Source organism: Caenorhabditis briggsae (genome assembly GCF_000004555.2).
Source record: "Caenorhabditis briggsae complete genome, chrX, whole genome shotgun sequence".
In the NCBI taxonomy this organism is placed as follows: Eukaryota; Metazoa; Nematoda; class Chromadorea; order Rhabditida; family Rhabditidae; genus Caenorhabditis; species Caenorhabditis briggsae.
Genome location: NC_013491.2, coordinates 3,801,572 through 3,819,825, shown reverse-complemented (window position 1 = coordinate 3,819,825; position 18,254 = coordinate 3,801,572). Strand labels below are relative to the sequence as shown.

The following is an 18,254-nucleotide window of genomic DNA, read 5'->3' as shown; positions in this document are numbered from 1 at the left end:
AACGCAACGCTTGTTTTCCCTGGGGGTGCTTTGACTAAGCGCACATATAGCGAACGCTTTTAATATTAGCATACATCACTATGCACCAAAACTCGTTTCGTGAAAACGACGACGATGATTTCTACGGTGGATTTGATTCCTACAATCAAGCGTATGATATCGAGGTATTTTTTGAAATTGAAACTTTTTTTCAAGCACTATAAGTGTATATTTTGCTTTAGAGTATCACACAAAACCCTCAATTCCAACAAGCTGTTGCTCGATCGAGTCATGGAAGGCGCCCGGTAATTTTATTTTGTTTTTGTGGGATTTTTTCTCAATTATAGGGTTGGAAAACGTTGTTTTCAATTGACAGTTATGCACTGTCAAGGGTTTTTTTCAACTGGTATTTAAAATTGAATTTTTTTTGAGTCAGAAAAATTGCTGATTCAAATGTTTCACATTAAAATTTGTCCTATGATATCACTCTTATCTCAAAAGACGAAAAAATAAAATTGAAGTCTTATATTTTCAAATTTTTTTCAAAATTTTGAATTTTCATACCTTTTTTCATTTTCAGAACACATCACAAATGGGATTCCGAGATCCAGGCTCTTCTTACGGCAAACCTCCACCCACAATGATCAGTAAGATTTTATACACCTACTATTTCGCAACCAGTTAGTTTAGACATGAGCCGCATGGGCGGCCGAACGGCGATGGCCAACAACAACGAGCCGGCTCGACCGATGACCGCTGTCCGTGGAGCCGGATACACATCGTTTGCAAACAAAGGTAAGACACTGACAGATATCCGCACACAAGACGATTTTTTTTTGCAGTTCAAGCTGCGGAAAGAACTATTAGCACTGAGAACTTGGGGGAGAGGTAGGTTTTGATCCCAATGATTTGTATGTCTAGTGGTGATGTTCAGTGAAGAGGAAAAATGTAAGCAGATGGAGAATAAGGTGATGGATATGTTGCGTGAGAGTATGATTGCCAGTGAGAAGAAGAAGTATAAAGAGGTGAGAATGCATACAAATTAAAGGTTTATTTCGAATGGAGGGGTTCAGGCGCTAGACAAGGGAAAAGAGGCAGGAAGACGGGAGAGAGCAGTTGTGAAGCACCGTGAGCAATCTGGACTAGTGGAGAGCATGAATTTGGATTTAACGTTTACGGTTCTCTTCAATTTGGCTCAACAATATGAGGCTAATGACATGACCAACGAGGCACTGAACACCTATGAAATCATTGTGAGAAACAAAATGTTCCCGAACTCTGGAAGATTAAGAGTGAGCAATGTTTTCTAGTAATATCATACAAATTGATCAATATACTCCAGGTCAACATTGGAAACATCCATTATAAACGTCGAGAGTTTACCAAAGCGTTGAAGTACTATCGGATGGCTTTGGATCAAGTGCCGAGCATTCAGAAGGATACAAGAATAAAAATTCTGAATAATATCGGAGTCACTTTTGTGAGAATGGGATCCTATGATGATGCGGTGAACACTTTTGAGCATGTTGTCGAGGAGCAACCAAATTTTGCGAGTGCATTGAACTTAAGTTAGTTTGATGTTTTGGTTTTCGTGGGACATTTGGTAGAAGCCATTCCCCGTTTGAACCAATTTATCTCGGTTCTGAAAGTTAGACGAACTTTTTCTTACAGTTTTTACGGTAACTCTAAGTGGACGGTGTGAATTCTGTGCTATTCCAAGTCTACAAGCTTTTACAGTACAATTTCTTTTGCAGTTTTGACTTCGTTCTGCATACAAGACGCCGAAAAAATGAGGGAATCATTTTTAAAACTCATCGACATTCCTGGCTTCCCTGATGATGAGTTCATGAAAGAGAAAGAAGACGATGATGTGCTCTTGAATCAAACTCTCAACTCGGATGCATTAAGACACTGGGAAAAACAACAAAAGAACGAAGCGGAGAAAGCAATCATCACAGCTGTGAAAATAATTAGCCCGCTAATTGCGCCGGAGTACAAACCTAGCTTTTAGAAATCTCCCCCATTATTATTTTTTCAGCTACGCTATCGGCTATGAATGGTGTTTGGAGTCTCTGAAACAGTCGACTCATGCTGTCTTAGCAATTGATCTAGAAATGACAAAAGCCGGAGAGATGATGAAAAATGGAGACATTGAAAGTGCAGTGGAGGTTCTCAAGATTTTCAATGCCCAAGACTCAAAAACAGCAGCAGCTGCAGCAAATAATCTTTGCATGTTAAGATTCTTGGTGAACACTTTTTTAAATTCAATTTTTATATCCAAAGTTCAGCAAGGAGGTCGTCGTCTTGTGGATGCTCAACAGTATGCTGACCAAGCTTTATCAATTGATCGTTTTAGTGCACATGCGCTTGTGAACCAGGGAAATATCCATTATATGAATGGAGACTTGGATAAAGCTATGGCTCACTATCGTGAGGCTCTGACCAATGATGCTAGCTGTGTTCAGGCATTGTTCAATATTGGTTTGGCCTCAAAAGCTCAAGGAAATCTGGAACTGGCATTGGAATATTTCTTCAAGCTACACGGAATTCTGGTGAACAATGTTCAAGTGTTAGTTCAATTGGCATCAATGTGAGTTTACTCTCTTCTTATTCTGATAATTAATATAATTTTCAGATACGAATCTCTAGAAGATTCCGCTCAAGCCATCGAATTGTACAGCCAAGCTAATAGCATGGTCCCAAATGACCCTGCAATCCTTTCAAAGTTGGCAGATTTATATGACCAGGAGGGCGATAAATCCCAAGCATTCCAATGTCACTATGATGTAAGTGAATTTCAGAAAAGTTGATAAATTAGGGATGATTTCAGAGTTATCGATACTTTCCATCAAACTTGGATACTGTAGAATGGTTAGCATCGTATTATTTGGAAACTCAATTTTCGGAAAAGTCCATCAGCTACTTTGAGAAAGCGGCTCTCATGCAGTGAGTAGTAATACTAGGAGAATGAAATGGAGAATTTATGAATTTCAGACCAAACGTATCAAAATGGCAAATGCTCATTGCCACCTGTCTACGAAGAACTGGAAACTATCAGCGCGCATTTGACCTTTATCGTCAAATTCATAGAAAATTCCCACACGATCTGGAGTGTCTCAAATTCCTCGTCAGAATCGCTGGAGATCTTGGCATGACTGAATATAAGGAATATAAGGATAAATTGGAAAAAGCCGAAAAGTGAGCTTTTCCTATTACCTGGATAAACAACTTTTTTCCAAATTCCAGAATCAATCAGCTGCGCCTTCAAAGAGAAAGTGATTCGAGTCAAGGGAAACGACACTCGGCGAATTCTACACACTCCCTTCCTCCATCTGGGCTCACTGGGCTCGGCTCCGGCTCAGGAGGCTCTAGTGGTGGAGCACGACAATATAGTGCTCATATTCCTCTACTGGATAACACCGCTTCATTTTCAGTGTCTCAACGGGACATGAGTAAGTTCCGGGAGTTTAATTGACTTCATGGGTATTTTTTCAGGAGAAAACGACTTCTCATACGATGATCCTATCGGTATGACAAACCGCCCAAAAACTGGATCTCGAAAAACTGTCACTGAACTTAGTCCTGACGATTTTGCAGAGTTCGACGAAAGTCTTTTACCAGATTAATCCATTTTATTTCTGTTTTTTTTTTCATTTCTAACTAATGCTCTAAGATCTCTAAAAATTGTCTTTCAACTTGAGTGCTTCTAAGTTGTGGAAATTTGCCAAAAAAAAACTGAGAATGATGTCAAAATAAAAAGTAATTTGCCTTGATTCGTGCCCGTCCACAGGAATATTGAGACACAAAAAAATCGAATATAAATTTTGCTAAATCATGTCTCCGGGTATACACATTTTTTACGTGACTGAAAAAATCTGAAAGCGTTTTTTTTCATTTTTGATCTTATTGGGAATCTGTAAAACGAAAGTCTCAAACATTTGACAAAAAATTTATTCGTTTTTTTCCGGTTTTAACAAAAATCAATAGTTTTGACATGGACAAAATGAGTGGGATAGGACATCACCAAAGAAAGAACATCGGGAAAAATTTTTAAAAAACAAATGAAAGAAAAACCAATGAAAGAAAAACGGGGCAAAATCATCGAGAATAATATATTTTGAGAATAATCAATTAGATCCTATCGAATCTTTTCATAAATGCAAAGTCTCCAACCACCAGTACAATCTTTCCATCTGGCGAAAATTTGGCCTGTCTCATCCGGAGATTCGATGGATATGCTGGGTCTCTCAACATGATTGTGTGGATCCTGATATAAATAATATAAACATTTTTGTGACAAAATTCAGTTTTTTCTGATATAAATCAAAGGAAAAAAGTTATTCGAACTTTTCGGAATCAAAAATCGATGTATGGAAAACACCTATTTTATCAAATAGAAGCCCACTAACACAGGCAACTTTGAGCTTAATTATCTTGATTTTTGCAAAATATATCAAGAAGTTGTAAATTGATAAACTATTTATCATATTATCACCAATATGTTATCATTTTATCTATATATCTTCCGCAGTAATCAAGTTGATTGTGCTCAAAGCTGACGGCTTGGGTGGGCTTCCATGAGAGGAATTACGGTACTACCGAAGTCTTCCTCTAGAGTCGCAAAGTGCGTTTTTTTTCATGTTCTTTGAAGTACTTTTTAAGTACCACTTCTTTCTTCTAGTTTTGATAAATTTTTCCTAAAATTCAAAATTCTACTTACGGGTCTCTAGATCCTGTTTTGAAATCATAAAACATGAGCTGGCTGTCGGTGTTGCTCGCCACAACATATTCTCCCAATGGATCCACAGCGAATCGAATCCACAAGTCAGCCCATGGATCCCGGCTAGCGACCGGTATTGTTGCAGCAATTCTCCGGGACCGCGACATTTGTCCGTCTCGCCGATTTTCTGGTCCAGACGAACCCATCACCCACACTTGGATGTTGTTGTCGGAGAGTAGTGAACGTCGGTGATGGTAGAAATTGGACGAGGGTTGTTTAGGGTGTGACCGTGGATGTTGCTGAAAATCATTGTGTTATGAATATTTATTGAGAACTACAGTATTTTCGTGATTTTTCTGTTTAAAATTGTCTAAACCCTGTATAGAAGGACACGTCTGATAAAAGGGTCGCTATAATGTGAGGACCTTCCAAAAAGAATAAAAGAGGTTCTGTAGGAGAGGATTGCTAAAAATTTTGGTGTAAATTGAGAATATCGGTAAACTTTGAAATAGAATTCCCTGCATTTTCAATAAAAATTTCAGGGCTTTATCCGTGACTTGGAACAATAGAAGGCCCGATCTTCTTTTCACGTGTTTCACGGTAGCTTCAAAGTTTGTCTGTATTTCTATATGATCAATTTCCGAATCATATTACTAAACGACTTACATTGGATTCACCCCATCTTTTAAATTTGCCAGTGCTAGTTTTTTGCCCTGGTTGAGAATCCGTGATTTCTCTTCCAGGTGAGCTCGAACTTTCTGCTGCTCAACGTCCCACATCATGATTCGCTGATCGTTTCCTCCGCTAATCAATCGATGACCATCCGAAGACCACGTCTGAAAGAAAAATGCAATAAAAGCCGAATACCGTATTTGCTGAAATGGAAGCTTCCCCTATACGTGCACCTTAAGCTCAATCATCTCAATTCTTCTGAAAGATATGAAACATCTGTCAACAAATCTAGTGCTGGTGATATTGTAATAAATAATTTGTCAGTTGAAAACTTTTTAATAGCTCTCAAGAAACGAGATAATTGAGCTCATAGTGCACGTTGGTAGACTACTAGAGTAGTTCAACTAAAAAATCTTACCACTGTTTGAACACATTGGTGGTGTCCATGAATTCCCGCACAGACCACTAGCGCTGACTCGTGACGAATGTGGTAAATCCGAACTGTGCAATCGTTTCCTGCTGTTGCTACCATCGCGCCATTAGTAGGATGTGTCCGTAGATCACTGATGGCCGCTTGAGATCCGATGAGTACCTGAAAAATGCTGAAGAATTGATAACTTCACTTCAAAATACTCACATTTTCGCAAGTCATATCGGACGTATTGAGAACGTACATTCTGCCGGTCTCCTCCCCGCATACAATTTTGTGGCCCTGTGTTTTGTTCGAGACGTCAAAGCACCAAGTGACGGTGTTCAAATCTTTTTCTTCCTGTAATACATTTATCAAGCTTTGTTTACAAAATTATTTCTCATGAAAGTGAATTTTGTGGACTATGTTTCATAACAACTACAGTACCAGCCGATAAGATGTACAAAAAACGTATTTTTCAAGGAGTTTTCGGCCAGTTTGGACAATTTTCGAGAGTCTGGAGCTCCACAGTCATGTTTCTAATTATTTTTAATTTTTTGGAGGTTACGAAACAGACCAAGATAAAAAACTTCGCATTCGCAGAATTTTTTCGAGAATTCATATTTTTAGCTACTTCGAAATTTCTCAAAGACAACTATTTTTCGGGTGTTCATGTTAAAAAATGGGCCAAATAGGGATGTCTTTTCAAAATTGGTGAATAGCCGGGAAATATGAAATTTCAAAAAATTCTGTGATAGCAAAGTTTTTAATTTACCGTACAAACTCTATTAGATAGCCACCCCTAACTGAATGCCAGCCCCTAATATAGTGCCATCTTAGAGCACCTCCAAACAATAAAAAGTTTAGGAATAACTTTAAAAAATCATTTCCTGTTTCTTTTAGTTTTTTTTTCAAGCTTCAAATAGATATTGTATTTGTCAAAAATGATTCAGGATAATATCATACTTCGAAAGTTTCCTTTAAAAAGTAGAAAAATCAAGAAAAACTCGGAATTCATTTTATGAAAAATTTGAAAATCGAGAATTTTTGTGGTGAGTTTCAGTAGAAATTGTTTCCGAACAATAAAGTGTCAGCCTCTAATTGAATGCCACCCCCTAATACAGTGCCACCCCAGACCACCTTCGAACATTAGAGTGCCATGGCTATCGAATAGAGTTTTTACGGTAGGTCTGTTTCACACTCTCCAAATTTTTTAAAATGATCGGGAACCTGACATCCAAGCTACAGACTTCTGAAAATGGCTGAAAATCGACTAAAAATTCATATTTGTAAATCTCATTCACCGGCACTGTCTTACGCATTTTTTAAATTTCCAGTGAAGTGAACAATGGAAATCATGAACAGTAAAGTTTAGAATGATAAATATTTAAATAAAGTTTATACCTTAGTACCCAATTTTCCGTTGTATAGAGATTTATACGATTTGTTGGAATTTTGAGGAAGGCTATAAACGGCAATCTGAAAACTTGAAAACAATTTTTTGAAAAAAGGAAAATAGTTCTCACCGTTCCCTTGCTTCCGACCAACGCAACAACTGGAGTTTCAGTGGGTGCCAGAAACTGATTGAATGCACATCCATACAAATTTGCACCAAAATTGTCATCCAGGTATTCAACAGGGTGCTCCTTGAAGTTATTCTTCTTGGCAGACGAGGATGGTTTCGACGAGGCGTTGGAGGATGAAGTAGAAGCGGATCCTGATAATCTGGATGGGGCTGTGGATCGAGTTGTCTTCTGACAAGTGCTGGACGTGTTCTTCCAAGCATTACTTGAAGTGGATGTCGAAGCTACACTCTTAGAAGCATTTCTATAGCGCAATTGTCTGTTTGGGAATCGTTTTTGGGTTCTTCCGAGCGATTTGAATTTTGACTGAGCAGAAGCTGTTTGTTTCGAAGTACTTGGAATGGTTTGGATTGAGCTGGGAGCTGAACCTTGTTGGGTGTTGGACACCGTAGTTGGCGCCGAAGAAATGTTTGAAGAAGTAGTAGAGGTACTCGTGGGAGCAGAACTTGAACTAGGCAAAGTGGTAGGTAAACCTGTTGGTGCAGGAGGAGACAACCCGAGCAATAATGGTATACTGGGAAACATTCTGAAAATCGTATTTTCACAAAAAGAAAAAGCGTGAATCAAGCTTGACTGGAGAGCAGAGAAAGCAAAGAGAAAATGAGATAGAGGGAGAGAGTGAAAAAGAAAATTCGAATTTTCTAATGAAGTATTCAAACCAGGGAGGATGTCTCCAATTTTTACAGTAATTACGTCGCAAAGACAAACGATGGGATTCAGAACATAATTGTTCGGGAAATTTTTTTCGGGAATTTTGCTTACGAAAACTTTCCCGAAATTTTTTTTCGAGAAATTGGGTTCCCGAAAAATTTCCCGATTATTCTTTTCTGGAATGTTTTTCACAAAATTTTTCCCAAGATTATTATACGAGTATTTTCAGGAAAACCGGGAAAAATCAAGAAATTAGTTTTAAAATTAATTTTGCTTATTTTTGTCTATTTATTTTGGGACTTGTCAATTTCTTTATGTTTCTCAAAAGTTTCCAATGGATTTCCTCGAAAAACTATCAAAAAAGCAGAAAATGTTTGAATATTCCAGAAATTTTGAGAAATAATGACTGGAAAATATCCAGGTTTTCCTGAAATTCGCCAGAAAATTGTTTTTTCGAGAAAAATTCGGTAAAAAAATTTCGAGAAAATTCCGGGAGAAAAATTTCAGGAAAACGAGGTTCCCGATTTCCCGATTTAAAAAGTCTGATTGAGAGACAATCGATTATGAGAAAGAATAACATATGAAATGAGTAGACGATCTGGCGCTTATCGGACCTGTCGGCAACATGATGGTGACATCTGGCCAGAAGTACACGCGCACGCAATGGCAGTTGTCGCACTTTTTCAAAAAAGATAGAGAGAGAGAGAGAGAGAGAGAGAGAGAGAGAGAGAGAGAGAGAAGAAGCGAGAAAAAGGGAAGGAGGGGTCATCTCACTAGTTATGTATTGGATTCCGCAGTGTCTCATTGAATTGTTATGCAATGACGGCTATTTCTAATATAGCGCACACTTTTTAAAACAGTTATTAGGCTCAAAAAATAGGAAAAACACAAATTTCAAATTCTCCCGCCAAAATGCAAGTACTTTGTGTATTATTAGACCAGTATAAGAGAAAACCCACACTCGCCTTTTCCGCCTGCGTCTCTTCATGTTTCTTGTTCTCTTGTCAATGTGGTATTCGCCAACTGTTGGTGCTGATTTCTTGGAGAGAATAATAAACTAAAGTTTGAGCAGTTTTTGATGGGATTTCTTTGTTTTTTCCGTAATTTAGTTTGATTAGAGAGCTTTTAGATTATTTTGAGAACAATTAAAGTAGGAAAAAACAATTTTAAAGCATTTTTCGGTAAGATAAAACTGCAATAATGCAGTTCTACATGGTAATTGTAGAAAGAGCTACCTTATTCACTTCGCGTGCCCTCACAAGTTTCCTGACACAATTCGTAAACTGGCTGAAATAGAAATTACCAAAAAATTCAAGAAAATAAAAATGAAATTTGGAAAAAATTATAAAAGATTATAAAATCAAAACAGCTTGAAAACATCATTATACTGAGATTATTAGTTTTCATATGAGCGCTGAATTTTCTGAGAGCCAAGAGCCATCACACAATATAGCAAAACTAGATGCATGTGAGACGCAGGATGCTAAACGTTGACGTATTTTAAGAGAAATGCTACTCTTGTTTGTTTTCTCTTGATAACAGTGTTTGAATGTACAGAAATTCACACCGTAGTGCATTATTTATGCTGAAAGCATGAAATTCTGACACTTATTATGTTATATTTGCTAGTACAGTTTTCAGTTACTGTAATTGTCGTTGTGGGTGTTTCGGCCACGGCCACCGGTGCTTTTTTTCAACAGCTCCGAAACAATTTATCAGGAATCTCACGTTTTCGAATTTTCTACTGAAGAGGAGTTCCAGAAAACTCACAATGAGTACATCTGCATTCCTCATAACTCTTATGAGCGGTTGGAATACTATCCTTTATTTATGGTAAGCGTTGCAAATAATATTCAAAAAATAATGAATTTCAGGAAGAAATTCCTGATGACGTCAACAATCAGATTCTTGTGAACAATCTGATGATTCAGAAAGAAGCTGAGCCAATAATGGAGCAGGAAAAATTGGATGCCAAGGAATTAATGAGGGAAATTTCTTCTGGTCCTGGACAGAACGGGCCATCAAACAATCTCGTGAGTTGGAATAGCATTTTTCTTTCTCATTTTTTTATTGAACTAATTATTCCAGCAAATTCAGACCGACACTTTCTCCAGAAACCTGGTCAGTCTCAAGAACAGGATGATTCGCAATATTCCAGTGAGTGATAATTTCATAAAAAAAACTTGAAAATCTAATTACTATTTTCAGGACCGAGTCATTGGGGTTCCCAAATTCTACCAGCACCTGGATCAGAATGTTAAAACAAAGGATTGCGACATCCACTATGGTACGATTTGCCTAAAAAAGGAAGCTGATGACAGAATTGTGAACAGCAAGCTACGCGAGGTAAGAGGTTCTGGAGAACAGTAAATATTTCATTAAAAAAGCTAAAATTCGGTCAAACTCGATAAACAAACAAAAAGTTTTTCATTCAGTTATTTTCAGTGGAAAACCGTCAACTTTGAATGTCTGGAAATATTTATAAGATTTCGCCGAACTAGTCTAAACATCTCCATGTCTACTGAATAAAAATATAGCTTCAATTTTGTAGTTGACAACATTTATTATAAATTCATCCAAATGAGATTTATCGCTTGAATGTTTCCAGTCTCTGAATTCAGTGTTTCTTCTGAAAGTTTTGATACTTGGTTGGTTTCAAACGGTTTATCTTATTTGGATTAGTTTATACGAAAAAGCGATTGAGCGTCGACTTCAGTTCAATCATCGCGATTCTTATAAAAAGTTATGAAAAACATGTCAACTGATAAAACATTAGTGATATTATGATAAGTAATTTATAAGTTGAAACATTTTTGAAATATTTAAAAAATCGAGATGCTTGAGAAAATCGAGATGCTTGAGCTCAAATTTGACGGTTTGAGTGGGTTTCTGCTATGGCCATTACGGTCTCCAAGTAACTTTTGTAAATTTTTGTCTTCATTACGCTTTCCAAAAACATTAAATTTTCAGCGCGACGTTCACATCCACGGTCAAGTTGAAGACCGGTTCAACATGTCAGAGGAGATGTTCTTCAAGCTTTTCAAAAATTGTTTGAAGAAAGTCAATTTTCATATGAGCGCTGAATTTTCTGAGAGCCAAGAGCCATCACACAATATAGCAAAACTAGATGCATGTGAGACGCAGGATGCTAAACGTTGACGTATCCTGCCGATCAATGCAGCCAAACTTGTTATCACAAAGAATCCTTGCCAGCCAAGTTCCAGAATCCAGCTAATATCTTAAGCATCTATTACGGAAAAAATGGACTGCCGGGCACTGGACCCCTGAAAGGCTTCTTACCAATCCTTTTCAAGACGACAACAGTAGCGAATCTGTGCGAGGTGGCCAGAGAACATGGATATGGTATATTGTCTTGCAAAGCAGTATACAAGCATCTTCTCCAATCTTGCCCTTTCAAGCCAAGCACCACCGAGTCAAGTTCAACCCACCACGTAAGTTCTTATTTAAATTTTTCTTTGATTCTAGTTTGCTAGATAACGTATTTCCACTAGTAAAAGCATAGCCAAACTGCCAATTTGAGCTCATTTATCGCGGTTTCTGTAACAGATATCAAAATTTTGTCAACTGATGCATTATTCAACATAATATTTCCAATATTGACGATTTAGGCAAGCTTCTATTAGAGAAAATACGGTAGCTCACTTTTTGAATGTTTTCAGCCCAAATTAAAGAATAATCCAAACAACTGTCATCTCACAAAAAACATTTTTCAGACCATTCAAAATCCTATTCAAAAAATTCATATTTGCTGGACAGAAGCATCAGAAGAAAAAAGATAAGAAAAGATATTTTCGCCACTACAGAGAGACTAGAATTGCAAGAGAAAATAAAAAATCAAAAAGAGAAATCAAGGCTCTTCGGAATGATCTTAGCAAGGAAGTGGACCATGAACCGGTATCTGTTCCATGCTCCCACTTTGGTCGATGCGGACCTTTTGCCAAAGATTGTGTGTGCAAAGATTATTGCTCGCCTCGATGCGAATGCGACATCGACTGCTCACATCGCTTCCCAGGATGTGATTGTGCACCGGGACAGTGTCAAACGGAAGACTGCCAGTGTATCCAACAAAGGAATGAGTGCGAAGAAGGCCTATGTCACAGATGCTTGGACCACGAGAATGATAGTGAGTTGTCCCAAGTCATAATCCTTCAATTTAATCTTTAAATTTCAGGAAACGTTCCTATGGATCGGAGATGTGGAAACCACACGTTTCAGCGTGCAATAGAAACTCTTTTAAAAATTCAAAAGTCAAAAGTACTCGGAGCAGGATGGCGAAGAGGGACATCAAGAAAGGCGAGATCGTTGGAGAATACACGGGAGAGCAGATAACCGATGATCAAGCGGATAGAAGAGGGCAGGTTTATCATTATGGCACCAGCTATGTTTACCGTTAGTTCATATCATTAAAAATTACAATTTTAACAAATAGTTTCCAGATCTGCCGTATGCCATAGGGGCACTTGATTCCGCAAAAGCCGGAAACGAGACGCGCTTCATAAACCACTCGAACACTCCGAATCTCACCACAATCTTCAGGATGTCGAAAGGAGAGCCACGAGTGGGTTTTGTTGCTGATCAGGATATCAGGAAGGATGAAGAAGTGTTTTTCCCGTACGGGTACTCTGAAGAGACACTGAAATTCCTATTTTCCACTAAACCAGGGGATAGGTAAAAGAGTCTAACCATAGGAGATGTTAGCCTAAAAAACAATTATTGCAGAAATGATCACATGCAGTATGAATCGAGTACTGGGGAGACAAGGGAGAAAGATACGTGAACCATCGCGGCGCCGTCAACCTCATCGTACAACCAACCGGGACCATCCTCGTCAGCCGACCAAACATCATCTTCCAGGAAACGAGGACCGTCAGACCTATCCGGACCATCAAGCCCCGCTAAAAAGAGAAAGGTAAATTGTTCATTAAAATCTGGGATTATAATTTTTCTTACAGTATTAGTGAGCACGGCCCTCCTTCCATCGCTTCTCCATATCTGTTCAAGCCACTTTTCTCAACAGCAACGATGCCACGACTTCAGAAATAGCAAATTCTATTCTGGTTCTTTCTAAGCAACTGCAACAATTCAAAAATTGATATTTTCTTGTGAAAATATCATTTTAAAGCTCCATCTCACATTCTAGGCCTAATGGTTTCATTCCAACAGTCAATATATTTTTTAGACATTTTCTGTCTAGCTCAAATTCTTCAATTTCTCACAATATTCCATGTCCTCCCATTTTTCCAATATTAATAATTCGCTCTCAATTCACCGGTTTTCAAAATTCATGATCCCCTCTCATTTCTTTCCTAGTATGTTTCTCTCAAGATTTGCTCCTCATATTGCCTCTGAAAATTGTCAGTCATTGAAAATGAAAAATTTTGTTTCGACAAACATAATAAGAAAGTCATTCAAGCCAGTAGAAAATCCAGCATACCCTAATCACAATTAATGCCTTCTGAGGCTTGTAGCAGTCGCATACTTTGAATGACTCAAAGAACTCGTAAACATCGAGATGTTCGAGCAACTCCAGAACGTCGTAGTACACATCAGGGTTTGATGGCGTCCTCCGAACCCTGAAATTTAATTATTTGTTCATATTTCTGTTTTTGTCAAGTGCGTTAAGCAGTCCGCGTTTCGAAGACGCAGCTACTATCGAGCAATTGCTATAGCATCCTGATGGACGTGCTTGGCGGCTACTATTCTTGTCCGTCGACGATAAACATTGGATTTAGTTTTTTAAAGCGCATTGTCGGTCCAGCAGTAAAAACAGCAAGAGAATTCTGAATTAATGCACGCGGCTTTGATACCGTACCCCAAAATTAGTCGTTCGCTGTTTTAGCTTCTGGTCCGACAATGCGCATTCATCTTCTGAATCTCATCAAACCGACACTGTTGCCATAATCTAACTACCCGCATTGTAAGTTAATTTGTCTTTTTGTCTTATTTTTCATTTGTCTCCTGCGAAAACAGAATACAAATTTGAAAAGAGCATGTTTTCTGTTTTCGAATGATGAAAATTTCCCAAATTTACACTCCCAATATTGTTTCTTCTCCTAGTAAGCAAGGATGCGTCTGTGTTGTTGTTGTTTAGGCACCACGCCCGACGCCACATTGCGGACCACCCCGCCAAGGCGAAGTGTCTGCAATTGTCGTCAGATGTGGTGTATAATGGTAACAACAACACGCACGCATCTTCGATGAGTCATTCGGAATGATTTCATAACTAGCTCTACATTTCCTCTTTTTTCTCATGTTGTTTTTTCTGATTCGGTTTTTCATTTTATCTTCAAAATTTCTTTGATATATTTTTTCCTCCTTTCTTGTAAAATGTTACAAAACAGAACAACTTTTTGTCTTCTTTTTGATTCGTCTCCTGCGAAAACCGAATACAAGTTTGACAATGGAATGTTTTCAGTTTTCGAATTATAAAATTTTTTTTAAATTTACACTCCCAATATTGTTTCTTCTCCTAGTAAGCGAGGATGCGTCTGTGTTGTTGTTGTTTTTATGCACCACACCCGACGCCACATTGCGGACCGACCCGCCAAGGCGAGGTGTCTGCAATTGTCGGCAGATGTGGTGTATAATGGTAACAACAACACGCACGCATCTTCGATGAGTCATTCGGAATCATTTCCTGACTAGCTCTACATTTCCTTTTTTTTCTTTCTCTCCTCGCGTCGTTTTTCTGAATTGGTTCTTCATTTTATCTTTAAAATTTCTTTGATATATATTCTTTTTCCCAATTTGCTTGAAAAATGTTACAATTTCAGGTAGAATGATCCATCAACCGTCCACCCCATTCCAGAACCTTGTTATTTTGAAGGTCAAAACCACATCACAAGAGAAGAACTATGATTTCCCCAGCGAAGTCATTCAAATCAGCGCCGTCGTTGTCGACGTTAAAAACAATGCTATCGTGAGTTGAGAATTCTTAATTTTGATTTATGAAATGATATTTCAGAGAGAGAACATGATGTTCAACGAGTATGTTATGCCAGTTATAAACTCGAAGCTCACTGAAAATTGTGTCAAGACCACAGGTTTGTAACCTTTCAAATAATCATTAAGATCTATCTTAAAATTTCAGGTGTCACGCAAGAGAATGTTAACAATGCCAGGAGCTTCCGCATTGTAAATGAGAAATTTTCTAATTGGCTCGAATCGAATCAATTGGTTGGCGTTAAGTCGGCGTTTGTAATGGACAGCCGCGTGGATATTTGGCAAAGACTTCAATACCAATGCGCACTTATCGGAGTGAGGATGCCTGCGCGATTCCGTCAGTGGATCAACTTGTGGACAGTTTGTTTCATCGAAGCTGAATCTATGCCAGAGGTTAGTTTGTTGAGAAAAAATCCAAATACATAGTTTTAAAGGCTTAGATTGTCACTTCAATAGTGTTACTTCGATAGTCTGTGAAATGTTTGAGGTAGCGTTCACGCAATAACTTTTTGTTTGAAATGATGAGATTGCAAAAGAAAGCATCGTGGCTTTGCGTTCGTCAGTATAATGCTGCTAACATTGCTTTTTTCCAGGATAATACCCGCCTCCTTGCTGATGCATTTTGGATCGATGTCCCTGAAAGAAGACTCACCGCTCCAGAGGAATGTTTGATTCTGGCTAAAGTTGTTCAGAATTTGTTGGCCCAGAAGTTCCACCTTACAATCAATCAAGTTCTGACCTGCTTCTCAGGCGTGAGTTTTGCAAAATATATTCGCATTTCTTTATCATGTATAAGTTTAGGTTCGCGCTCAAGGCTTGCCTATCGCCGAAGTGTACAACAAGGACTGGAAATATGATTTTAAACTCTCCCCCAAATTCTATGAGCTCGTGCTTCCATTGATTCCGTGGAACGTAACAAATTTCGACTTGAACACTTACGGAATGTGCCCTGGATGCAACATGGTCTTCAGTTATTGCCGCATGGTGCGATTTGAGCCAGCTCACTTCCAATATCCGGCATGGCTGTACAGAAACAGAGAGGATATCATCCTGTTCGCGAAGCAGGCCCACTTTTATTAATATCTACTTGAACACTTTTTATGAGTCACTTAGAAACTTTACATGTTCCCACCATCCCATCCATGACTCTCTCATCTCATGTGCCAATCATTTTTAATGTCTGTTCCCCGCATCGTTGTATTGTGCTGAAATGCTCATTTTTTTCTATTATTTAGCTCAAGAACTTTACGTGTTCCCACCATCCCATCCAAGATCCATGATCCCAAGTGACCACCAATTTTAATGCCTGTTCCGCATCTACGTATTGTGCTAACATGCTCTTTCATTTTCAATTTTTTAGCTACAAGCTACATCTTTCTCCCAACACTTTCGAATAATTTTTCAATGAAGATGCATGTTAAGCACAAAAAAAATCAATTTTTACTAAGTCAGAGATTTTTAAGTGTCCTCGAATACAACGCGTAAGAACTTACTAAAACTGTAGAAAAATATAATTTGCAGGTGAGGTGCGACAACCTTCAGTATTTGGGAGAGGGATATTGAAATGTACCAGAAAGAGGAACAAATGGAGAGAAGATTCTGAAAGTTAAAGATTGAAAGTTAAAAGGAAATTGATGTAAGAAAATGAGAGAAAATTTGAAAATTTGAAAAAACAAGAAATATAAAAGAACAGGGAAAATGTCGGAGTTCAATGAGCCAAGGTTGGATGGATACAGTTCTGAAAAACAGTGGGGAAAAGAAATTTGAGAATACATTTTTAAAATTGAAAACACCGTAAAACCAGTAGTCCTCGAGCTGCTCGTATACATAAAAAATGAAACGTCAAACCAATAGCTTAAAAACGAACATAGTAATAGCCTAATTCAAGACAAAGCAATTCCCTTCACAAATTGTGCTTTTCTCATTAGATGCCCATCATCTTGATCGCCGAACGGGTTGAGAGGTACGAGCCACATCACGAGGAAAATGGCCGAAGTGAGATCGTCGTATCTGGTATAAGGTTAATTCCGACAAACTTGTAAGCTTTCGTACCACGTTGTCATATCGAATTCAGTTTAAAATACAGCATACGTCAATAAGATCTATTTTCAGTTGATGTTCGGCTATTTTTCAGGATTCTGGAGCTCAGTTTTCAAGTTTCCGATCACTCTAACTAATAAATAGACAACATTTACCACAACTCTGTCTGAAAATCAAATTTTCAGCCCTTCTAGGGACAGAGATAGAGCCATTTAAAATTCCACAGGCTAGAGGTGCCAGACGACGAGACACGCTGAGTCGCTAACCCCTCGAAAATTTCAAATGACCGTATCTCGTTTTCTAATATAGCTAGAAAGTTGGTTTTTGACAGAATTGTAGGAAATGTTGTCTATTTTATAATTAAAACTTCAAAGTTTTCAAAGTGATCGGTAAACTGAAAGCTGAGCTCGAGACTCTAGGAAATTGTCAAAAACTCACTCCGAAGCTAGATACGGCAAATTGAAGTCATGCTTTTTGGGCCCTTTGTCCTGAATCGTTTCCGGTTTTCTGCCTGGTTTTCCCGGTGGAGCCTTCTTCTTCTTCTTCATGGTGAGCTTGTGAGGAGAAGACCCATGGTTGGAGACGACTTCTGACGTAGATGAGCTCCTTTCTGGTCATGATGTCCGAACGAATGGTCTTCTTTGGAGCTTTCTTGACCTCGGGGGTAGTGGCAAAAAGAAGAGAAAAATCCAAAATCCATTTAGGACTTTTAGAAGATTCTGAATAAGAGAAGAAGTGAGGAAAAGAGGTGAGGGGGATGAATACTCAGAAGAATCAAAAAGAAACTTTCCGAATTCCATGCAGAAGGAATTCTGGAAAGATCTGAATAATAGTAAGACATCTTTTCAGTGAAGTTGTCAGAATGGTACTGTATTAGCCAGACTTGCGTCTGTTGATCTCTTCCGCCGCGTAGAGGCTCAGTACCAAGAAAGAGTAACAGGTTTTATTGGGGGAAAACCTGTCAAAAAACCCGTCAGATCTCGTTGGCGTCGTTGGCAGTGACTATCTGGCCTTCTAGTCTTTTTTTCCATCTTCCTGTGGTTCCTCTTTCTGGTCTTCTTCTTCTTGAGGGCCTGGCTTATTGGAGGTATTGGTATCTGAAGTTTCATAATTAATACTTTTTAAAATGAAAATGCCTTCATACCTTCACTTTCCACTTTTTCATTTTGTTTTTGAATCTCCGCCACCAACTGGAGACGTCGCGCATATTTTTCGCCCTCCTCCAGCACCGACTGAT

At 38.4% G+C, this 18,254-nt stretch overlaps 5 protein-coding genes across 5 annotated transcripts in view; 3 read left to right on the top strand and 2 right to left on the bottom strand.

Annotated features, from left to right (window-relative positions):
- Nucleotides 1–80: 80 nt before the first annotated feature.
- Nucleotides 81–3,605, top strand: Cbr-osm-5 (the record flags this gene model as incomplete). The annotated part of the gene is given in 15 exon segments (XM_045239026.1): nucleotides 81–194; nucleotides 222–284; nucleotides 560–659; nucleotides 670–774; nucleotides 805–867; nucleotides 901–1,004; nucleotides 1,053–1,271; nucleotides 1,322–1,547; nucleotides 1,734–1,971; nucleotides 2,018–2,569; nucleotides 2,615–2,765; nucleotides 2,810–2,925; nucleotides 2,974–3,177; nucleotides 3,226–3,431; nucleotides 3,475–3,605. 15 exon segments carry the CDS (start codon nucleotides 81–83, stop codon nucleotides 3,603–3,605), a joined length of 2,592 nt encoding a protein of 863 aa, XP_045092005.1.
- A 505-nt stretch (nucleotides 3,606–4,110) lies between these two features.
- CBG02012 lies at nucleotides 4,111–7,888 on the bottom strand (the record flags this gene model as incomplete). Its single annotated transcript, XM_045239025.1, has 7 exons — nucleotides 4,111–4,246; nucleotides 4,700–4,998; nucleotides 5,377–5,535; nucleotides 5,790–5,963; nucleotides 6,009–6,140; nucleotides 7,185–7,259; nucleotides 7,307–7,888. The coding sequence occupies 7 exons, from the start codon at nucleotides 7,886–7,888 to the stop codon at nucleotides 4,111–4,113; spliced, it is 1,557 nt and encodes a 518-aa protein (XP_045092004.1).
- Nucleotides 7,889–9,844: 1,956 nt separating this feature from the next.
- Nucleotides 9,845–13,078, top strand: CBG02011 (the record flags this gene model as incomplete). Its single annotated transcript, XM_045239024.1, has 10 exons — nucleotides 9,845–9,847; nucleotides 9,889–10,047; nucleotides 10,103–10,171; nucleotides 10,223–10,360; nucleotides 10,985–11,147; nucleotides 11,749–12,172; nucleotides 12,207–12,424; nucleotides 12,472–12,703; nucleotides 12,771–12,944; nucleotides 12,988–13,078. The coding sequence occupies 10 exons, from the start codon at nucleotides 9,845–9,847 to the stop codon at nucleotides 13,076–13,078; spliced, it is 1,671 nt and encodes a 556-aa protein (XP_045092003.1).
- A 1,735-nt stretch (nucleotides 13,079–14,813) lies between these two features.
- CBG02010 lies at nucleotides 14,814–16,057 on the top strand (the record flags this gene model as incomplete). The annotated part of the gene is made up of 5 exons (XM_002643752.2): nucleotides 14,814–14,954; nucleotides 15,000–15,078; nucleotides 15,126–15,370; nucleotides 15,571–15,729; nucleotides 15,779–16,057. 5 exons carry the CDS (start codon nucleotides 14,814–14,816, stop codon nucleotides 16,055–16,057), a joined length of 903 nt encoding a protein of 300 aa, XP_002643798.2.
- A 1,974-nt stretch (nucleotides 16,058–18,031) lies between these two features.
- Nucleotides 18,032–18,254, bottom strand: part of CBG27489 — a gene marked incomplete at both ends in the record, with an annotated part of 964 nt that continues 741 nt past the window's right edge. The window contains 2 exons of the mRNA XM_045239023.1: nucleotides 18,032–18,114; nucleotides 18,162–18,249. Coding sequence (XP_045098057.1) covers nucleotides 18,032–18,114; nucleotides 18,162–18,249 — 171 coding nt within the window. The remainder of the gene's footprint in view (nucleotides 18,115–18,161; nucleotides 18,250–18,254) is intronic.